Source organism: Diospyros lotus, chromosome 2 (assembly GCF_014633365.1).
Source record: "Diospyros lotus cultivar Yz01 chromosome 2, ASM1463336v1, whole genome shotgun sequence".
NCBI classification, from domain to species: Eukaryota; Viridiplantae; Streptophyta; class Magnoliopsida; order Ericales; family Ebenaceae; genus Diospyros; species Diospyros lotus.
In genome coordinates, this window is record NC_068339.1 from 37,212,902 (window position 1) to 37,236,783 (window position 23,882).

At 38.3% G+C, this 23,882-nt stretch overlaps 2 protein-coding genes across 2 annotated transcripts in view; one reads left to right on the top strand and one right to left on the bottom strand.

Moving 5' to 3' along the window:
• Positions 1-22,920, bottom strand: part of LOC127795012 (RNA-dependent RNA polymerase 2) — a 36,972-nt gene extending 14,052 nt beyond the window's left edge. The window contains exon 1 of the mRNA XM_052326408.1: positions 22,254-22,920. Coding sequence (XP_052182368.1) covers positions 22,254-22,787 — 534 coding nt within the window. The 5' untranslated portion in view covers positions 22,788-22,920. The remainder of the gene's footprint in view (positions 1-22,253) is intronic.
• Positions 12,555-19,374, top strand: LOC127795013 (uncharacterized). Its single transcript, XM_052326409.1, has one exon. It carries the CDS (start codon positions 15,398-15,400, stop codon positions 16,868-16,870), a length of 1,473 nt encoding a protein of 490 aa, XP_052182369.1. The 5' UTR covers positions 12,555-15,397; the 3' UTR covers positions 16,871-19,374.
• Positions 22,921-23,882: the final 962 nt, after the last annotated feature.

Genomic DNA, 23,882 nt, shown 5'->3' on the forward strand with positions numbered 1-23,882 from the left:
AGCATTAAACTAATTACAATCATACCCCTGTCACACCCTTAGGGTCGTGACATTTTCCCCTCCCCTTGAGATCTTTTTTGTCCCCAAGAAATGATAAAAGATGAGCTGCTCGTGAAAACTACTACAATAAAACGGGTAAATACTCCCAAGTAGCATTGTCTGGGTGCAAGTGGCTCCACTGGACCAACACTTGAGTGAGTGACAGTGTATGTTTGTAAGTGACCCTCCGGTCCACAATGGGTTGGGGTTCCATAGTTACCTCAGTGTCTTCATCTATCGTGGGAAGATGTGGACTTACAGTGGCCTAAGGTTCCACTGCTCTTTTTAGCAGTAACACATGGAACACAAAATGAGTGGGTACTCCCTCTAGCAATTGTAACTTGTAAGCCACCTTGCCCACCTTAGCAAGTATAAGAAAGGCCCAAAGTACTCAGGGCTCCACTTAGAGGCCGAAGTTGCTGAGAAAGAGTGCTGGATGAACCTCTTGACCTTGAGATACACTTTGTCTCCTACATTGAAAACCCTGTCACTTCTTTTCTTATCTACTACTTGCTTCATTCTATTTTGTGTTGTAGTAAGCTCCTTCTTTAACAACTACAACATCCTCTGGCATTGTTGTAGATAATCCTCCACTGCAGACATTGCTATGGGGGCATTCATCAGGGTAAGTAGAATAGGGGCCTTGTACCCGAGTAGTGCCTAGAATAGGGACTTCTTAATGGCACTGTGGTAGCTTGAATTGTACCACCACTGTGCCATTGACAACCATCTATTCCAACTCTTGGGTTTGGCAAAGTACATACACCGTAGGTAAGCTTCTAGACATTGATTCACCCTTTTAGTTTGTCCATCCGTCTCTAGATGATAGGCTGTAGACATATATAACCCTACTCCAAACCCTTTGAACAACTCTTGCCTGAAATGACTTGTGAAGATCTTGTCTCGGTCGAACACTATGGATTTTGAAACCCCGTGTATCTTAGCTACTAAATCCAAGAACTATCTAGCAATTTCTTGAACCGTATAGGGGTGAGTAAGACTTACAAAGTGTGCAAATTTAGTCAATCTGTCCACAATCACCAAAATTACATCCTGGCCCTTTAATTTAGGAAGCCCTTCTATAAAATCCATTGATATCCCTTCCCAAGCTTGCTTTGGAATGGCAAGTGGTTGGAGTAATTCAGGGAGTGCCACATGCTCATGTTTGCATCTCTAGTAAGTAGGGAAAGCCAACACAAAATCCACCACTTCTTTTTTTAAACCTAGCTAGAAGAAAAGCTGCCTTACCTTGTAATAGGTAGCCTTAATCCCTTAATGCCCCCCCCCCCCCAAAAGGGTGAGTCATGTAGGGATTGCAAAATTCTACCCTTGAGCCTCTGGTCATTACCCACAACTATTCTACCCCGATATTTGATCAACCCATTAGAGAGTGTATACCCTCGATTCCCAATTGACTCTACAACCAATTACTCCTGTAACTCGTTAAGCCACTTAGTGTGCTCATAGCTTTCTATTATCTCCTTCACCCAATCCAATATGGTACCATGGTTGTAATTGCATTACAACTGAATTCTCCTTCTCTCTTGGATAGTGCATTTGCTACTTTGTTCTCCTTCCCTTGCTTGTAGTGGATTGTATAATCTAAACCCAGTAATTTGGAGACTCTTCTTTTGCAGCTAGGTGTGTAACCTTTGCTGTAGCAAATACCTCAAGCTTTCATGATTGTTTTTATAATAAAGTGGCTACTCTCCAAATAGTGACTTCACTTGTCCACAGCCACCAACATTGCTAGTAGCTCCTTATCATACACACTTAGTCCCAAATGTTTTGGGGCTAAGGCCTGGCTAATGTATGCCAATGGTCTCCCCTCCTACATGAGTACTGCACCCACACCCACTTTGCATGCGTCAGTTTCCACCATAAAGGTCTTTGAAAAGTCAGGTAGGGCTAGGATCGGGGTTGTGTCATGGCCTCCGTGAGTGTTATAAAGGTAGTTTCTGCCTTTGGGTTCCATTGGAACTTGTCCTTCTTCTACAGCTCCGTCAAGGGTTTGCTGATAATCTCATAGTGTGGAACAAACCTTTTATAGTACTCGATCAATCCAAGGAAGCCCCTTAATTTCTTGACTGTAGAGGATCTTGGCCATCCTATCATGGCTGAGATCTTCAGATTTGTACTAACCCCCTCACCTGAGATCACATGCCCCAAATATTCCACTTCCCTTTTTGCAAATAAGCACTTGAACATTTTGACATACAATTGATTGAATTTAAGGATCTCAAAGGCTATCCTTAAGTGAGTTAGGTGTAGTTCAAAGTTTGGGCTATAAATGAGTATGTCATCAAAGAATACTAGAATGAATTTCCTTAGGTAGGGTGCAAATAGTTAGTTTATCAGGGCTTGAAAAGTAACAGGGGCATTAGTAAACACAAAAGGCATGACAAGGAATTCATATATAGGCCTTAATGGGCACAAAAGGTTGTTTTAGGAATGTCGGTAGGATGCATTTTGATTTGATGGTATCCTGATCTCAGGTCTAGTTTGAAAAAAAAAGGTTGCCCTATGTAGTCCATCCATCAAGTCTTCTATGATAAGTATTGGGAATTTGTTCATGATGGTGAGGGTATTGAGCTGGCAGTAATCTACACAAAATCTCTAGGTACCATCTTTTTTTTTTACTAATAGAATCGGTGAGGCAAAGGGACTTTGGCTAGGCTGTATAATAGAGGAGGCTAGCATTTGTTTGACTTGTCTTTCAATTTCAGATTTTTGCATAAGAGAATAACGGTAAGGCCTGATATTAAACTGTTCTGAATTTGGTTTGAGAGGAATGGAATGTTCTAGGGTTCAAAAAAGGGGTAGTGAGATAGGCCCAGCAAAAAGATCCCTAAATGCAGTCAAAAGTAAGTTTAAAGTATCCAGATTTGTTACCTCCTCAAGGGGCAGTGCAAGATCTGTCTTCTCCTCCTCAGTGTCCCTCCCTTTTGTGCACTTTTCCTCTTCTATCTCCATAGCTTGGATGGAGAACAATTGAGAAATCTAAACCTTCCTCTTCTTCAACAGCTTTTGTAACTTTTCCCTGAAATCAGCTTACATTCCCATGTTTTAAGACTCCCCACCAATGTTAGTTTCTTCCCTGCTAGGTCAACTGTGACCTCCAACTTGTTAAAATTGAATGTCAAAGGACTAACTGTCCTTATCTAGTCAACTCCTAAGACAATGTCACATCCTCCCAGCTCCAAAACCCTCAAGTCCATCGAATATTCTTGTTCCTACATGAGCCACTTGCTATAATGACTTGTAGTGGATGTACATTCAACTCCCATTTACTATAATGACTGACAATGGCACAGTGGCCATCAATTTGCACTTAAGATAAGTGGTAGTAGCTTCATTTAAGAAACTATGGGTGCTGCCACTATCTATTAGAACCATCATCCTTCTCTTTCCTAATTGTCCTTTCACCTTAATAATTTTCCCCATAGGCCCCCCTTTCAATGCATGGAAGGAGATTTCCCCTCCGTCATCTTCCACTTCTACTTCTTCTATAAGATCTATGTCTTGCCCATTGACCTCCCCTTCCTCATCTTCCTTTTCCTCTTCCATACATTCCATCTTCAACAGCTGCCTTTTGCATTGGTGGACTGGGCTATATCGATCTCCACACTTATAGCATAGCCCCAATGGCCTTCTCTACTATGTTGTAGTCCACTTGGCCACATTGGTATTTGCCTTAGGAGATCCCAATATCACCCTTGCACTCGTCCCCTTTAAGTTCACCTACATCGTCTATGGAGGGTTATAATTTGTCTTAGGCCACACTTTATTCTTCCCGAATATGGCTTCCAATGTCAACTCCTATAATTTGGCCTTCTTCGCAGCCTGCCTTATTAAGGTAGGCATCATCATTTTTACCATAGATCTAAGTTCACCCCTTAGGCCACTTACAAAATTTGACACAAAGTCAGGGATCGCTAAGCATTCCACATTAGGGATCTCAATTCCTCAAACTTGTCTAGATATTCGATCATCGTCCCAACTTGCTTCAACATTTTGAACTCCTCAATTACATTGGACATGTTCCGCTACCCAAACCTTTCACACAACTCTTTTGCAAACTCATTCCACCCTACCTCCATCTCTTTAGTTTTGATCCACCCCTAATACCAAGAGTTGGTCGTATCATTAAGATAAGCCATTGTCACGGTTACTTTCTACACCTTCAACACATTATACAATTGAAAGAATCTCTCACACCTATGGATCCACCACCTAGGCTTGGATCCATCAAACAGGGGAATCTCCAATCATGGCATCGAGGTATGACTATTAGTATGGGGAGTTAGTCCTCTTACCTATACTCCAATATCCTCCTCTGATGGCTCATTCGGCTCCTCCATTCCGGTAGGATGTGGTAGGATTCCGTCGTTAGAATGACTTGGATCTATGACCGATTAGGGTGGGAATTTAGGCGCCAGCTTGAGTTGTGGTAGGGAGGATAGCATGTTGAACATGCTATTGATCCTCTGTCCATACTATTCAATTGTCTCCCAATGTTTCTCCAATTCACGGTGCATCCCTTCCCTTGAAGCCATTAGATCTTCTCTTCCCTGAGTGATCGCCTCATGCGTTTGAGTCATCCCAAATTCCAAAGCTTCCATTCTTATTCCCAATTGTTTCAGACGAGTCCCTTTCGCCATTACTCCGACACCGTTGCATCGCCTCAATTCCTTTGTCCAATCACCACCTTCGTCGCTGAGGATGATCGTCTCTAATACCAAAATGGTAAGTCTTGAAACTAAGACTCATGCAATTCGAGAATAGTTTGTAGGCATGGGGAAATTTGAATTTGAGAGAGAGAGAATTTGAAAGGAGGAGGGAGAATTTAGAGAAAAAAAATAGAGGGAAAGATAATTTGGAGGAAAAGAACTATGTATTATCACTTTTCATAATTCCCATCCCCATACATCTGGTTTCCTTTTATAGGCAGCCTCCCGGTTGTAACCGAAAGAGTACAAGTGGTTACAGCTATAACTACTAAGTATTAACTAGCATTAGGCTAATTATAATCATACCCCTATCACACCCTTAGGGTCGTGACAGAAACTTGATACAAAATATTCTTCTGTTAGATGGGGGTTATGGATCATCATCAATGACCTTAACTCCTCAAACTTGAGTTGGTAGGTCTATACTGTCCCTTCTTGTTTAAGTTTATTGAATTCTTTGATTACATCCATCATACTCCTATCCCCAAAACTCTCACACAAGTCATCTGCAAACTCATTTCAGGGACAACCCTCCTTCACCGAATCCATCCTTGGAACCAGGCATCTCCTATGTCATTGAGATAGGCAAAAGCTAATGTAATCTTCTGCTGATCGGCTACATTGTACATAGTAAACATCCGTTCACATCGCCTCACCCACCACCTTAGGTTCTCCCTATCAAACAATGGTATCTCTTAACTTTGGTGTAGGGAAACTCGGTTGATTCCAATTAGCTTGAGTTTCCTGTCTCCTTTCCAAAGTGTTCTCCCCCATATTCTTTGGTTCTATCTCAAACTCCGTCGCTCCGATGTCCCTATTAGTCGATGTCCCATTCCCACTCCGAGAAAGCCTTACCAATTGTAGGCTGGAGAACATTCTCATAAACTGTTGCAAATGCTCCCTCATATGATCGCATAACAAATTACTCTGTTCTCGATTTTCCTCTCGCCATCTCTCCATCACCCTATCAATTCTTGTCCCCACCACTGTTTCGACCGATGACTCTAGAGTCCCCATCCGTGTCTGCATATCAGTCATCGTCGTCATGACTTGCTGTACTTGAGACTCCAACTACTTCATCCTCGTTCCATTGGCCATGGCGACAAACTCCTCGGAAAAGAACACCGCCCAAGAGTGTTGCTCTGATACCAAAATATTAGCTCCCAAAGGATCTGACCAGTTCTCTCACCAGAATCTGGTGAGATTGTTAGAAGAAAGAGGGAGAATTAGAAGAACAGAGAACGGAGGGGGAAGAGAGAAGGGAGAGAGATTTAGAAAAAATCAAAATTCTGGTATTTCATACATTCTTCCAGGTGTGGACACAGGACAACTCATACACTACTGATCCAACCACCCATGTGCGGCTAACGGCCTGCACATTCTAGGAATTACAAGCAATTAGGCTATTTAACTAAGTACAAGTCCTTACAACTGTAACTAACAAGGTACAACCTACCAATGTTGTAACTTCCTTAGTACAATTACTCATTCTCTATAGCTTCTCTAATTAAGGTACCTCCCTACATAGCTAGTACATGACACAAGGAAAAAAATCGAGTAGGTTAAGTAGAAAATAATCCTTATCATCCACAAGCATACCCCTCTGACAAGAAGGTGGAGGAAAAAAGGATGAGGGCTCATCAAATGTAACATCAGTTGAAATGTAAAATTCCCTAGTAGATGGATGGCAGTATTTGTAGCCCTTTTAGGTGGAAGAATAGCCCACAAAGATAGTTTTGAGTGCTCTGGGATCCAATTTCCCCCTAGTTGACCACATATATGAACATAGGAGACATGCCCAAATATTCTAGGAGCACGATGATGAGTAATGGTAAGATGCGAGTAAGAGTGATGTAGGACACCCATAGGGCTTTGGTGATTCAATACTCGAGTAGGCAGGCTATTGATAATGTGAGTGGCTGTGAGAACTGCTCCCCCCAATAATGTTTAGGCACATCTCGTTGGCATAGCAATGCCCGAGTTGTGGAGAGAAGGTAACCATTCTTCCTTTCAGCTACTCCATTTTGTTGAGGAATATAGACACAAGAAGACTCATGAATGATCCCTTCTCTTTGGAAATAGGTTGACAAAGTGTGATTAAAGTAATCCCTAGCATTATCTTAACAAAACAAATTAATTTGGACACCAAATTGGGTTTTGATCATAGAAAGAAAGTTGGGCAATACAAGGGAGACTTCACTTTTGGATTTGAGCAAAAACAACCAAGTCACTCAATTACAATCATCAATAAATGTCACAAAAGCTCCAGAAAGACTAGGAATTAGAGTAAGACCCAAAATGTCACTATGAATCAATTCAAAAGGAACTGAACTTCTTTTATTGATAAGGGGAAAGACTGAATGATTATGTTTAGCTAACTCATAGATATCACACACAAAGTGTTTATTTTCTAATCCTTTGAACAATAAAGGAAAGATAATTGCAAGAGTTGTAAAGGAGGGATGACCTAGCCTATAATGGTGGAGCCAGATCAGGTCTTCATCAGTGGATTGATAGTGTTCGGAGAGGAGAGTGAGGGGATGTTCCTACTTGCTGATGTCGGGTGCCATAGGCACATCAAGACAGTACAATCCGTCCCTTTCCTCAACATGTCCAATCATCATTCCCAAGCCCTGATCCTGGAAAAAAACAATGTGTTGGAAAAAAATGTAATTTTGCAATTTAGGTCTCGAGAAATCTTGGTGATAGACACTAAGTTTGTGGACAGTTTAGGAATATGAAAGACATTTTTAAGGGTGAGATTTGGACTGAGTCTTATATCTCCTATTCCAGCTACAACGGTCGAAGAGCCATCTGCAGTTGCTATTTTCCTATTACTAGGACAAGGAGTATAAGTGCTGAAATTATAAGAGGCATGGGTGGGTCATATGATCTGTGACTCCCGATTCAATAATCCATGAATGTCTAAACATTTTTTCTAAGGCAGTTAAACAGTGAGGTGGGAGAAATACCTGAATGTAACAATGAATAGGTACCTGATGGTTTCAAAAGGGCTGCCAAAAAATTCCTCAACTTCTCAACCTCCTCTTTATTGAGATTTATTGAGTCTAAAGCCTTTCTCTGCTCCTTTCTATGCAGTCACCCGGTATGCTTGCCCTTTGTAAGGCTTATTTTGTCCTCCTTTGGTTCCCCACTCTTTGCTGGGTGGTTTTCCATTCAATTTCCAGCATTTCTCCCGAGTATGCCTCAGCTTGTTACAATAGGTACACCATAGAGTGTTCTGATCTTCCCCACTTGCTGTTTTGGATTCAGCCTTCCAGTTTTCTCTCAATCCTCGAGTTGCAGTTTTTGTCAGCATGGCCAATATCTCCGGTGATTTTGTCTCCAACATCACTCCTCTTCTACTTTCTTTTGCCAAGATAATTGAAACTACTTCATTGAGATTGGGTAGATCATCTTTACCTAAGATCTAGATTCTTACTGGATCAAAATCTTCATTCAGTCCTGCCAAAAAATAATATGTGCAATCCTTTTTGATGAATGCCTTCAGCAATGCAACATCCTTACTATCCTCCATCTCTATCACTCGATATTGATCCATTTCCTGCCACAGCCCCCTCAGCAAGTTTACATACTCGGTGACTGTCTTTTCTCCTTGCTTTGTTGACATAATTTTGATCCACAACTCATAAATCTGGGCGGCATCCTTGACTTTGGAATAAGTTTGTCGAATTGACTCCCAGACCTCCCTTGCAGTTGATAGGGACATACATGTGTCACTTATTTCTAATGACATAGAACTCTAGAGCCAAGCCATAATCATCGAATCCTGCTCATCCCATGAGGCAAAACTGGGATCTCCTTCTTGAGGACCAGTTCCAATGATATTGTTGAGTTTGCCTCTGCCCTTTAAAATGGTTTTGATCAGCTGTGACCATTTTAGATAGCTCTTCCCAATGAACTGGTATGCAACACTGATTTGATGCAGTTCATCGGAGACTGGGTTTGCCGGTACTTCTCCAATGCAGGAAGAGACAACTTCGACAGAGTTTGTTGACATCCTTTTAGGCTGCTAAAAAATTAAGGGCAACTAGTGATAGGGCAATGAAGGCCAGAAAATTGAACATCAATGAAGGCTGGAGGTTAGGAGTATAATTGGCAATGAAGGCCGGAGAAGGGTTGCCCACGGAGAGTTCCCTAAAGTTCTGATACCATGTTAGAAATTAGGGAGAAGGCTTAATAATTTTATTCATTCTGTCCAGAATTGTATATGTTATGAATTAGCAAGGAAAAACTAATTTATTTCCAGCACTATAGCTCAATATATATACAGTTTAGGAGAAGCACTACTCACTTCCTTAAAATAAGGAGCCACTACCTAACCACTAATCTGAAACAAAACACAATTTATGGATCATACCTCAGCCCACTAACAGATAACACAACTGAAAAACAAACCAATAACTATATAGAAAAACAATAATTCATAAATCTAATGATTCTGAAAATTATTGCTTATTTCCCAACACTCCCCATCAAGTCGGAGAATGTATATCTTTCATTCTCAACTTACTCGTTAACCTTTGAAAGGCTATTCCTGGAAGGCCTTTAGTAAGTAAATCTACCAGCTAACTTCCTGTAAGCACAAATGGAGTACAAATTAGAACTTTCAAGCTTTTCTTTTATAAAGTGCCTATCAACTTCCACATGTTTAGTGTGATCATGTTGCACCAGATTGTGTGCAATATTAATAGCTAATATTATCACAATATAGCTTCATAAGATCATTCCATTTGACTTTCAGATCTTCTAGAATTATTTTTATCCATAGTAACTCACAAATCCCAAGGGCCATAAACCTAAATTCTGCCTCTACACTTGATCTTAACACCACATTCTGCTTCTTACTCTTCAAAATCACAATATTTCCCCCTAGAAAAGCACAATACCAAGATGTTGATCTCTTGTCAACTATTGATCCTGCATAATCAGCATTCATATAAGCTTTAAGGGTTAATTCTTGCCCTCTTTTGAATAGAATTCCCTTACCTGGTGTGCCCTCTAAATAATGCAAAATTATATCCATTGCTTTCAGGTGTACCTCCTTAGGACTGTGCATAAATTGGCTAACCATTTCCACAGCATATGTTATGTCAGGTTAGGTATGTGATAGATAAATGAGTCTCCCAACTAATCTTTAGTAAAGACCTTCATCTGTTGTTATATCTTCTGGACTACTACTTAGTCTATGGTTAGGCTCAATAGGAGTTTCAACTGGCCTGCATCCTAGCATTCCGGTCTCGATTAATAAATCAAGAATATATTTCTGTTGGGATATGAAAATACCTTGCTAAGAGTGAGCCACTGCAATACCCAAGAAGTACTTCAACTTACTTAACTCTTTAATTTCAAATTCCTTTATTAAGCACTTCTTTAGAATTTTCATTCCTTCCAAATCATCTTCTGTCATGATAATATCATCTACATAAATCAACAAAACGGTAAATTTTTCAGCAACCGAATGTCTTATAAATAGGGTATGATCTCCTGGGCTTTGTTTGTATCCCAACTTTAGCATGGCCTAGGTAAATTTTCTAAACCAAGCCCTTGGTAATTGCTTCAACTCATATAGGGCTTTGTTTAACTTGCATACCAGACCTTTTTCTTTTTTTGAACTTAATCCCAGTGGGACCTCCATATAAATTTCTTCCTCTAGATCTCCATGTAGAAAGCCATTTTTCACATCAAATTGTTGCAATTTCCAGTTAGCAGCTAGGGGTAGCAATATCCTTATGGTATTCATTTTTGCAACAAGGGTAAAAGTTTCAAGATAATCCACGCCATAGATTTGGGTATAGCCTTTAGCTACCAATCTTGCTTTGTACCTTTTTAATGATCCATCTGAGTTGTATTTAACTGTGAATATCTATCTACACCCCACTAGCTTTTTCCCTTTAGGCAGCTTTACAAGATCCCATGTCTTATTCTTTTCAAGTACCTACATCTCTACCCTCATGGCCTCCTCCAATTTTCATTGCTTAGTGCCTCAAATACTGTTTTTGGTATAGGAATTGAGCTAATGTTGGTGAGAAAGGTTTTATGACTATGAGACAATTTTTTATGGGACATGAATAGCATGGGATGTTTTGTGTAGGTTCTAGTTCCTTTGCGAGTAGCAATAGGGAGGTCAGTGTCACTTGAATTAGATATATCAGAAACATGTTCAATTTCATTAAAAGAGATGGAAGTAGAAGTGATTACCTCATCTTGCTCAATGTCAGGATTAGGTGTTGATTTAGATGTTTGAACAGGTGCTGAATGAGCAATTGGTCTCTTTGGTCTCTTCCTTCTTGATTATACTTGTAGTGGATAGGGGTTCAGCCTCCTAAACTGACACTTCTTCTGTATGTTCTTGAGGCTTGGCTTGAGTATTAGATGTAGGTTGTAGTGATGAAACAGTAGGCTGTATGGGTTGAACAGGAGGGGGTAATAAGGATGGAAACTCAGGGAGAAACAAATCTCTATCATTTTCCTCAATTATTGAGGTCTCCTCCTGAAGAGAATTCTGAATTTGTTCAGCAAATGTGACATCCATTGATACAAATAATTTTTTAGTTGGTGGATAAAACACTTATACTTTGAGTAGATGAATATCCCACAAAAATACATATAAGAGCTCTAGGGTCTAGTTTTCCCCGAGGGTGTAGATGAACAAATGCTACACACCCAAATATTCTAGGTATGAGACAACTAGAGATTGAAACTTGTGGAAAGAATTGAGACAACAGTTGGAGAGGACTTTGAGAATTTAGATTCCTTGATGGCAATTGGTTCATAAATGAGTAGCAGTTGAGATAGCTTCCCCCCAATACTATTTTGGGACATTCTTGTCGAATCCCTTCAATCTAACAAAGCTCTCTCCTCTTTGTAGAGAGAATTAGGCGAGAATTGTAATAGAGGGAAGGGGAAAAATTAGAGAATTGAGAATGAGAACGAGAGAGGGAGAATTAGAGAGGGAAATTGAGTGGAGAAGCAATTCAAATTGTATTTCCTTCATAATGGATTTGGGACGAGCTTATATACTTAGTCCCGGCAAGAAGTTAGCGCCAATATCAATTACTACTTCTTGCATCCAAATTTAAAAATTTCACCAATTACACTTATTACAGTAGTCCCCCACATAGGTATACGACAATTCCCCCCCCCCCCCCCCCCCCCCCACCCCCACCCCAAGCTAATTCTTGTCCTCAAGAATGTTAAGTAGGCCGACTGTGCTTGGGAACTACTGGAGGAACTCCAGTAGATACTCCCAAGTGTTATTGTCAGGGTGCAGTGAGGACCACTGCACTAGTACTTGGGTAAGTGGGGCTCCTTGTTGGAAGATCACCTTTTTGTCCAAGATGGCTACGGGCATGGTTGCTGGCTCTTTTTCTCAAAGTTGGGATGGAAGGGCTTGACTAATTGCCTGGTTTCCTATTGCCTTTTTGAGAAAGGACACATGGAACACGGGGGGAATTTGTGTTCTCTCACTCTTGACCACCCTTGGAACCACACGTCCCCAATGTCATTCAAGTAAGCCATTGCCAAATTGACCCTCTGATCTTCAGCCACCTGATGTATACCAAACAACTTCTTACACCTTCAAACCCACCAGCGTGGTTCCGTCTCATCGAACACTAACAATTCCAATTTTAGAACTCGAAAATTGGGGTGATTCTAGTTTACTTGGATCTCCGATATCCTTTCCACACCATTATCTCCCACTATTGCCAGATCAACCTCCACCTTTGACGAGTTGACCACCCTCTAGCTTGTGCCAATGCCTAGCAATATCGGATTTGTTCTCTCACACGAGGAAAAGTCAGGGGACATCCTCACCTATGCCTGGCTCGAGAACATAAGCATAAACTGTTGCATTTGATCGCGCAGCATGTTGCTATATTCTCTCATCTCCTCTCGGATTTGGTTATGCATGCCCCCACGCAAACGATTTGAGGCCTCTTCCAGCTTCTTGTCTACCACCATTCTAATTGCGTCCTCCTTGGATCCCACTCGAGAGTGCATATCCATCATTGTGGCCGTCACCTATTGTAGCTGCAATTCCATCTACTTTATGCGAGTGTCATCCGCCATTGCACTAAGACCGTCGAAATGCTTGGGCCAAGAAGGTGCTCGGATACCAATTGTCGAATCCCTTCAATCCGACAGAGTTCTCTCCTTTTTGTAGAGAGAATTAGGCAAGAATTGTAATAGAGGGAAGGGGGAAAATTAAAGAATTAAGGAAGGAGAATTGAGAATGAGAACGAGAGAAAGAGAATTAGAGAGGGAAATTGAGTGGAGAAGCAATTCAAATTGTATTCCGATGCTTCACAATAGATTTGGGACAAGCTTATATACTCTGTCCCAACAAGAAGTTGGCGCCAATAACGGTTACTACTTCCCACATCCAAATTTAAAAGTTTCACCAATTACACTTATTACAACCACCAATTACACTTATTACAGTAGTCCCCCACATAGGTATACGCATTGTTGTTAAAATCCTAATTGTACACATATGATTTTACGCTTCGAAGACCCCCAAACGATTCAAATCCCATGTAAAATTCAATTTGGGGTAAAATCCTATAAAATCTCAATTTTACACACACAATTTTACGCTTCAAAGACCCCCAAACAACTTTACACTTCAGAGACCTCCATTGATTTAAGTTGCAATTTAGAGAATGCTTCCAACGTCTAAATGTCACATAGCATTTGACATTGGAACTTATGCAACGAATTGTTATATTTTGCCTCTAAATTAGAACTTGATTTAACATTAATTGCGTAAGTAAAGCAAGACAAATAGATAATTAATTAATGGGCCACCCAACCCCAAATCGAGATTTTACTTGATTTAATCAATGTTAAATCAAGTAAAAATTGCAACTTAAATTTGATGGAAGACATTGGAAGCATCCTCTAAAGATTTTTAAGTTATATTTTACTTCTAAATTGCCTACATTTTGCCTCTAAATTGCCTATACCAACCTACTAGTTTTTGAACTATATTTTGAAAACATCATCTTTTGAGCTATAATAAGGAATAATTAGGTTATTAAATGATATTAATTCATTTTCTATAAAATTATGTTATTATAAACATATATTTACAAAAATTAAAGGGTATTTTTAATTGTCTCTAAAATCTTATGATTTTACGATCCGATTTTATGAACCCTTTTTCGATCCCACTTAAAATCCCAATTTTAACTACCTTGGGTATACAACAATTCCTTTGAAATAAGAGAGCTCTAGTGATAGTTAGGAGATGTCCATTCCTTTTTTTGGCCACCCCATTTTGGGGTGGAGTATTCACACAAAAGAACTCATGCCTCTTGCTTGGAAATAGGAAGTAAAGAACTGATTAAAATAGTCCTTAGCATTATCTAATCAGATTCGTTTGATCTCAACAATGAATTGAGTTTTTATCATATTATAGAAAACAAGGACAACAAAACTTACTTCTGATATGTTCTTTAAAAGATAGATCCAAGTGACTCGAGTACAATCATCAATAAATGACCATTGTTGTTAGAATTGTACGATTTGCATCACGAATCGCACGATTCGACTCGATTCAATAAGAAATAGAGTCGAATCTATAGGGTAAATCGATATTCCCCTAGAATCGACCATGAATCGAAAGAATTGGAAAAGAATCAAACGAATCGGAAGAATCGGGTGAATCAGACGAATCACAAGACTGTTTGTAATGACCTGACTATCCAAGCTAAGTTCATTATACAAACCTTCCAACTATATGGCTTCCTTGATTGGATAACAAAGATGAGCTGTGAAACATTAAAACCTAAAACGTCAGGAGATGAAAACCAAACAGAGAAGGATAAAACGCTGTTGTTGCATATGAGCATGATGCCATTAGCTGAAACGTCAGAAGAAGCAAAGGCAAGAGCAGCGACTACGAGACTTCAAGCTCTGTAACTTCTGTTCAAGCCTTAAGGTGAGTTCACTGCGTTGCTTTCTTCTTCTGCTGCTTCTTCTTTCTTCTTCTTCTTCTTTGCTTTATTCGAGATCACATGACTATACGAGTCTTACTTAAATAGAAGATTGCGTTGCTTAAAAGTTAAAACCACCTGAGACTCAAGTGTAGGCATTGCTTAGCAACTTTTGTTGACTTTGGGTTGTCACTGCCACTGGTTAAAAATAAAAGCAAGCTCACTACCAAGCTACCAGCTGGCAGCTACTATTGTTGACTATAGAGACCAGAAGCAAGCTTACTACTTGCCAGCTGCTTTTGTTTTGTTGACTAATCTTTGTCAATCTATTGTATTTTTTATTTTTATTTTTATTTTTTTTCCTTTGCTCTACTGTGAGTGCTATTGTTACGTCTCTTATCTTATTTCCTTTGTTTTTTTTCTGGTCTACTTTTAACTTTCTAACTTTCTGTTATGTTTTGTTTTGATTTCCTAATCCAATTTCTCTTCAAATTTTTTATGTTTCTTTTAATTTTCAACTAATTTATATTATTTTCAATGTTATTTCTTTTTATATGGTGATACTTTTAGTTTTCAACTAGTTTATAACTTTATATTATTTTCAATTTTATTTTCTTTTATAGTATTGTACTGTTTTCTATTTCTTTTATAGTAGATCCCTTTCCCATGGCGTTAAGATCAAAAAGGGAATCTACAACAACAAAGAGTAATGATCCTATTTGGGAATATTGCTCTCGGATTAATGGAAATAGAATGAACTTAAAGTGCAATTATTGTGGACTTGAAAGATGGGGAGGGATAAATCGAATGAAACACCATTTTGCGGGTGATCATGATAATGTGGCTCCTTGTACACAATGTCTGGATAATGTGAGAGAACTTTGTATTCAGATCTTAGGAGAATTAGAAAGACCAAAAGTGAATGAAAAAGAATGTTTCCAAGAAGAAGAGAAAGAAGTTCAAATGGTAGGAGGAAAAAGAAAAACTAGTATGGATGCCTTTGTCACTAAAGGTAAAGGGAAAGAAAAACAGCAACCTTTAAATGCAATGGTTAAGAAAAGGGAGCCCGTTGTTCATAGCATTTGTAGATTTTTGTATGGACATGCATTGCCTTTTGTTTTGGTCAAAAGTCCCCTTTTTGCTTCAATGATGGAAGCCGTTGGTGAATATGGCAAGGGTTTAAAACTTCCTAGTTATCATGAGGCTAGAGTTACATTTTTGAAGAAGGAAGTTGACAATGTAAACGCAATGCTAGAGAAGGATAAAAAGGAGTGGAAAAGGATCGGTTGTACTTTGATGTCTGATGGGTGGACGGATAGGAAAAGTAGGTCTCTTACAAACTTTTTGGTGAATAGTCCAAGTGGAACAGTTTTTCTTAAATCTGTTGACACCTCAAATGTTATAAAAGATGCACAAAAGTTATTTAAGTTGCTTGATTCATTGGTGGAGGAAATTGGGGAGGAAAATGTTGTTCAAGTGGTGACTGATAGTGCTTCGGCCTACGTAGCTGCGAGTGACTTGTTGATGGAGAAAAGAAAAAAATTATTTTGGTCTCCTTGTGCAACACATTGCATTGATTTGATCTTGCATGATATATGTGGGTTGCCTATTTTCACAGATACAATAAAGAAGGCTAAAGAAGTTTGTGTATATATTTATAAACATGCTTGGGTCCTTAGCATGTTTAGGAAGTTCTCTAAGAAGAGAGAGTTGAAGAGGCCGGGAGTTACAAGGTTTGCCACATCATTTCTTACATTGAGGAGCTTTGAGGAAAACAAGATTCCTCTTGGGGCTATGTTTGCATCAGAAGAGTGGGCTAAAAGTCATTATGCTTCTAAGGTGGATGCAATTAAAGTGGGAGCAATCTTGGTATCCGATGACAAGTTTTGGAAATCGGTCAAGTATTGCTTGAAGTGTGTAAATCCACTTGTTAAAGTTTTAAGGCTTGTTAATAGAGATGTGAAACCGGCAATGGGATACATATATGAAGCAATGGATAGGGCAAAGGAGCAAATTGCACAAAATTTCAACCATCAAAAGATAAAGTATGAGCGCATTTGGAACATTATTGATACAAAATGGGATTTGCAACTTCATAGGCCACTTCATGCAGCTGGATATTTTCTTAATCCCAAGTGAGTTTCTAAAATCATATTTCCAATTTCCTATAACCAACAGTTCCTTGTATATGCTTTATTGTTTCTTACTTGTATGCATTTTTTCTAGGTTTCAATATGATGAGTCTTTTAATGCGGATATAGAAGTTAAAATTGGTTTGTACAAGACAATAGAAAAGATGTATCTGGATATTGAAACAAGACTCAAAATGGATGAGCAATTAGAAAAGTTTAAAAAAGGAGAAGGATTGTTTGGCATGAGCATGGCTACCTTAACAAGAGACAAGAAGCAACCGGGTATTATTTTGATTTAAGTTTGCATTTTCAAAATTCAATTGCTAGCTCCTTCAAACTAATTAGACTAATTAGCCTTCTATTTTTCTATCTTAGCTTTATGGTGGGAAAGCTATGGGGAAGAATGCAAAGAGTTACAAAACCTTGCCATACAAGTTTTGAGTCTCACGTGTAGTGCTACGGGATGTGAAAGAAATTAGAGCACATTTGAGCATGTCCATTCCAAAAAGAGAAATCGTTTGGAACAACAAAGATTAAATGCTCTTGTCTTTGTGAAGTATAACATTCAACTTGAAATGAGGCAAGTCAAGAGAGAGAAAAGAGGTGAAAATTATGATCCTATTTGTTTGAGTGATATGGAGTCTAATGATGAATGGATCACCGAACAAGAAAACCCTTGTTTACCCAAGGATAATTCATGGATGGATGCTAATGAAAGCTTTGAAGATGATGGAGGTATTCAGTCAATAAATAATAAAAAAGGTATATCTATATTCTATACTTTATAGTTTCCTACTTTCTAAAACTAAGTTAATGTGTTTGTAACTTTGTGTAAGGTTGAGTTGAATTCTAATATGTTATATTGTATAATATAGGGCCAAGGAACTTGAAGCTAGATAGAAAAGGAAAAGGAAAAGTTGTTGAAGACAAAGTGGAAGAAGAATTAGATTTAGAAATGATTGATGGTGAGGAAGATGTAGAGGATGGAGAGCAAGCGGATTTGGCTACATTTGAAGACAAAGAAGATAATGAAAATGATGAAGATGATGATGCTCTTCATCTTGAAGATGAATATGATTGATAACTAGCAAAGATTATGGACAATGAAATTTATTAGTAGCCTAATAGTTATTTTTCTCTAGCTTGTTATTTTGAAAGTGGTTTGATTTGGTGCAATTTGAATTTAAAGGTAACATGAATATATTTTTGGTATAATTTTTATATATTTTATTTATTTTATATGGATATATATTATTTATATTTAAAATTAAAAATGTCTACTGAATCTTACGATTCGATTCGATTCTCGATTCACGATTCAAAAAATAAAGATTTCGATTCTCGATTCAACAACTATGTAAATGACACAAACCACCAAGCCCCAATGATATTAAGAATAGGAGATGGACCCCAAATTTCACTATGTATAAGAGCAAATGGAAAAGGACTTCTTTTCATATTCATTGGAAAGGATGTCCTCCTATGTTTTGCAAACTCACATATGTCACACTGAAAGTCTTCTTCACCTAATCCTTTGAACAATAAAAGATACATTATCTTAAGAACATTGAAAGAGGGATGACCAAGACGTAAATGTCGTAGCCAAATCCTTTCTCTACGAGACCGAGAGGATTCAGTCATACAGGACATTGGAGAGACCTTGGTTGGTCTAGTTTCCTGTCCACTTTATTCCTCAAGGAAATAGAGACCTTTCTTCTCTTTAGCATGTCCAATCATCCTCCTCATGTCCTGCTCTTGAATTTCACAATGAGAGGGATGAAAAATCACCTTACAATTAGAATATGTGGTAAGTTTCTGAAGTGAAACAAGGTTAGTGAATAGTTTAGGTACATGCAGGGCATTTTTTAAGGTAAGATATTTATTGATATAAACATCTCCTTGACTTGCTACCGTAGTGATTGTACCATCAGCAATGGTAATTTTTTGGTTGCTAGGTGTCATGTATTAACTTGTAAGAGGGAGTTTACTGTAATTAAAAATAGTAGAAGGGTGAAAACAGTATATTTTGTAAGCTGGTTCTAATGAGTTGTACCTAATTAGTTGTTGCATCAACAACTGGTATATTCCCATGCACATGTATGCGGTTACCGCACATGGGAGGTTAGAAAATCAGCTATATATAGTGTTGAATTTCCCTTCCACGGATATATGAAAAATCTAAAATATTTAGAATCTTTATCTCTCTATTCTCTCTCCCTTAATTCTGCATTCTTCTTCTCCCATTTCTCTCTCAATCCTTCTATCAATCTAGAACCATTGTCAGAACCAGAGGAGATGACACTAAGACAAGAGATATATGACAATTTTTTTAGAAGAACAGGTCATATGATCTATGGCCCATGAATCAATAATTCAGGCACTTGAGAGAGTAGTATTTGAGGCATTTATGCATGAGAACAAGAAGAAATACCTAAAGAAGTTAGGGTATAGGTACCTGCAATGGTAGGTTTCTCTAGGGATCTAATTAGTTGTCTCAATTTGGTAATTTCCTCCTTGTTAAACTAAGTAGTCAACGGTTCTGAATAATCCATCTCTCCAGCCTATTGTGTGTTAGCCACATAGGCCTGCTCCTACCTCTTCTGATTGCCTGATGTCCCTTTACCTTCAGCTTGTGGTTTTCCATGTAACTTCCAGCATTCTTCTATGGTATGTCCAGGCTTCTTACAATATGTACACCATAAGAGATCCTTGTTTGACAAAGATCCATCTGTAGTTCTTTAAGCTTCACTCCCTTAGTGTTCAGCACTGAAATGCTGCATGTGCATCTTTCTTGTCATTAGTGCAGAATTTTCCACCATAGGAGTCTCAAGCATGACTCCTTTTCTTCCTCAACACAGACAATAACTAGAGTCTCATTTAGGGATGGCAAGTCCTCTTTTCCAAGTACCTATACTCTCACTGCATCAAATTCAATGTTTAAGCCAACAAGAAATTCATAAATCCTACCTTTTTCAACAAGCCTTTTAAGTAGGGTTGCATCCTCATTACATGTCATTTTGATACACATGTAGTGATCCATTTCCTGCCATAGAGTTTGTAGGAGATTGGAATATTCAATGATCTATCGATTTCCTTGCTTTGTTGCTGAGATCTTTGTTTAATCTCATAAATTCAGGCTATATCTCGAACTTTTGAATAAGTTCACTTGATTGCATCCCAAATTTCTTTAGTTGTACTTAAAAACATAACAGTATCACTTATCTCAAGAAGCATTGAATTCCATAACCAAGACATTACCATAGAATCTTCTTCATCCCAAGCTTTGAAAGTAGGGTCTCCTTGTTTAGGTCCAATACCAAGTAGATGGCTCAGCTTGCCTCTCCCTCTTAGAAATGTATGAAACAATTGAGATCACTTCAAATAATTCTTACCATTTAACCTATAGGCTGCCTAGATGTTCTGCAATTCTCTAGTTGAGGGACTGTTCTTGTTCTCTCCACTAATGGTCGCTATAACTGGTGCTTCAGATGCACCACTTGATTTGGTTGAAGTAGACATAGCTCCCAAATGAATTTCACTTAAACTCTCGGGTCACAAGATTGCTAGGCTCAAGGTCATAGAACAAGATATTGGCTTCTCAGAAATAGGATGCTTATGGCTCTGATAACATGTTTGAATTAGCAAGGAAAAACTAATTTATTTCCAACACTATAGCTTAATATATATATATATATATATATAGTTTAGGAGAAGCACTACCAACTTCCTTAAAATACGGACCTAACCACTAATCTGAAACAAAACACAACTTATGGACCATACCTCAGCCCACTAACAGATAACACAACTGAAAAACAGACCAACAACTATATAGAAAAACAATAATTCATAAATCTGATAATTCTGAAAATGATTGCTTATTTCCCGACAGTATATATACAGAAACTTAGCTAATCTATCATAGGAAACTCTCAATTTAGGAATTTCCTCTAATGGAGACAATCTCTAATTGATTTACAGAACCTACCAAATCTGTACGCCTAACCTTCTAATTATGTATTAGGAAATAGCGTCTCAAGGGATTCAAGCTTCAATTTTTTTTTTCTTGCAAGATCTTCATAGTTTAAATAAAATTTCTTAATGATAACGATCTGGAACACATTTGGCAACTTATACCTCAAAAATAGTGGATACTTGTGAATGCAACTGTTCTTCCATCATAAAAATATGTGATTGTGAAGAGAAATATATATGTATATGTATATGTATATATATATAATTAAACAAAAAAGGGGGAAAATCTAGAAAGAATAGTGCAACTTATAGATATCTTCTTAGTTTTCTTTCAGATGTAGCCACTAGAAAAATGTAGGAATCCTAATTAGAGTAGGATTATGTTTATTAGATGCCTATATATAGTTGTTTAGGTTGTAATTGAAACGAGACTTTGATTATTGAATTGATATTGAGTTAAGTTTATTGATTGAGTGTTTAGTTTAATCTTGTTTTCTTCTTGGTTCTGCACCAATTGGTATTAGAGCTATCTTTCTCTGGATTGTTCTGCATCTAAAAGGGCTTCTCCTTATCCACTACTTGGATCACTTGAATCAACAATCATCATAGCAACAACAACATTGAGGGGAACTTGCAAATGTAATATATTTGTATATAGAGATAAAGAAATTTAAAGAACATTTTTTCCTTATTTTTCAAGGATAAAGGCTTGATATGTTGCTGTTGTATTTTACAAAGATAAAGGATCTGCAGGCAAGCATTCATTGGAACAATAATTATGTCCCCCTGATAAAGCAAATATACAAATCTACTGAGAAAACTCCATCAATTTAAAGCTCCAGTAATAAGCAAATTAGTTGAAATTTTAAATCATCATGCAATCAAATTGCTGCCAATTAAAAGGAAAACACCATCATAAGCATAACTAACAGAATCCATGAAAATTCAAATAATGTAAAATTCCCAAGCATAAACATCCATCGAATTAAAGATAAAGCACCCAAGAAATATAACAGAAGGCTTACGATTAAGATCATGAAACAACTGTCACATTACCGCCACTTTAAAGAGTAAACACTGTCACAAGCAGAAGTGACAGAACCCATTAAAAATCATACACAATAAATACAGCATAGCAAGCCTTTATCTGACTATTTCGGATTGATTATATTAATTTTAGCTCTCCAGTCATTTCTATTTATGGCATTATCTTCTATAAGGCCCTTATAACTAATAGCATTCCTAAGTGTCTTCCACTCCCTCTTTTGGGGGCCAGTAGTTATATTCCATCCAAGCCATTGATCTTTTTCTCACATTGACACTAAACCATCTAAATCGTATCCAAAATTCATATTCAGTAAAAAAAAATTGGAAAAAAGGAAAAGGAAAAATAGCAGAATAACATAAATTGATACCTTGAGAAGCACCGCATTGGGCTTGTCACCATCCAAGCGACACCCAGTAGCCTCCAGAACATAATCATACAGCACCTCCAACCTGTAACACTCTCCGCCGTGAGCTACCCAGAACTCGAGGCTCTTCCTCTCCGGCATCACCCAGCCCTTGACCCCTTCCCAGGACTCCAGCACGCACAGGCAATCCTCTTCGACCAAGAACCCGCAATGCACGGTCCCATTCTCGACCCGGTTCCGTGGCTCGACGGGGCGGGGGACGACGTCGTCATCCGAGGGCGAGAGAGAGAGGGTGGAGCCTTTGAAGACAAGGCGGCCACCATCGGAAAGGGCGGCGGCGAGCGACTTGGCGCGGAGGGTGTCGAATTGGACGCGGCCGAAGCCGCGGGACTTCCAGTTGGTGCGCTCGCTGAAGATCTCGCAGGCGTAAACGGAGCCTTTGCCGATTGCTGATTCGAAGAAGTCGAAGAGGTCCTTGGCGATCACCGTTTTAGGAATGTGCGATACCCTCACTGTGAGTCCCTCCGCCCCCACCATTGCAGTGACGAGAGAGAGTGAGAGGGTTTCTTCTCCTCCTCCTCCTCCTCCTTCCGGAGGATTCTGCGCGCGTTGGGGTGGGGTTTTACTTTAGGCTCGGGGGAAGACACAAACAGGGTTTTAGATTTTCTGTACTTTCAGACTCTTGCTTTTCATTTTTCAATTTCATGTTTATACCCTCGTTTTAAGATGAACATTTCGCTTTTCCCCCTTTAAAATTGTGTTCACACTCCAAAAATCAAACAACACCATTAATTTCTATATTTAAAGTATTTTTGTTTTCATTTTTTAACTTTTTAATATTGTATACTCACCCTATAAAGTTTTACTATTCTTTCAAATTTACCTTACACCTTTCTTGCATAATTGAGGAGAAAGGCAGATAGAATAAAAAATTATAATCTTATACTAGAACCTGCGAACTATGGAACGATTTCAAGTAGATAATATATATAAGGTGAAGGGATCCTATAAGGTGCGAACTATGGAACGATTTCAAACTAAGGAACGATTTCAAGTAGATAATATATATAAGGTGAAGGTATCCTATAAGGTAATGTAAACGTGCCAAAATTTTCTTAGGTTGGATGAAGATTGACCCATAAGTACAAATACAAAAAAGCGTTTGGGTTAAGATAACTTCTCAAATTCTATTTTCATAAAGATAAAGTCTATCAAAAAAAGTCCTATTTTTTATTATGAATAGGAATTAGGATAAATATTGGAGTCTTATTCTAATCAAGATTGTAGTTTATACATATCTTTGATACAATTGTTAATTGAACCAACCTCAAAATTGATTGTGTTTTTGGAATTTGACCAACCACTGAGGTTGTGTATTCTAGGTGTTTCACAATCAATTATCTAGACCTATGAGAATTATGATATTTTTTGAGTTTGTCTTAAAACTACATTATTTGAGGGTTTGTAGTTGTTTTTCCAAAAGTTAGTTTGAGGGTTTTGTAGTTTCCCATACAAAACAATGTTCAGTGGATTATCTCATTATTATGGGATTGTGGTTGTAGGTAATGATTGAACCATGTTAAATTGTGTATGTTCTGATTTTTCTCTTGATTGTGTATTTAATGGTGTCCA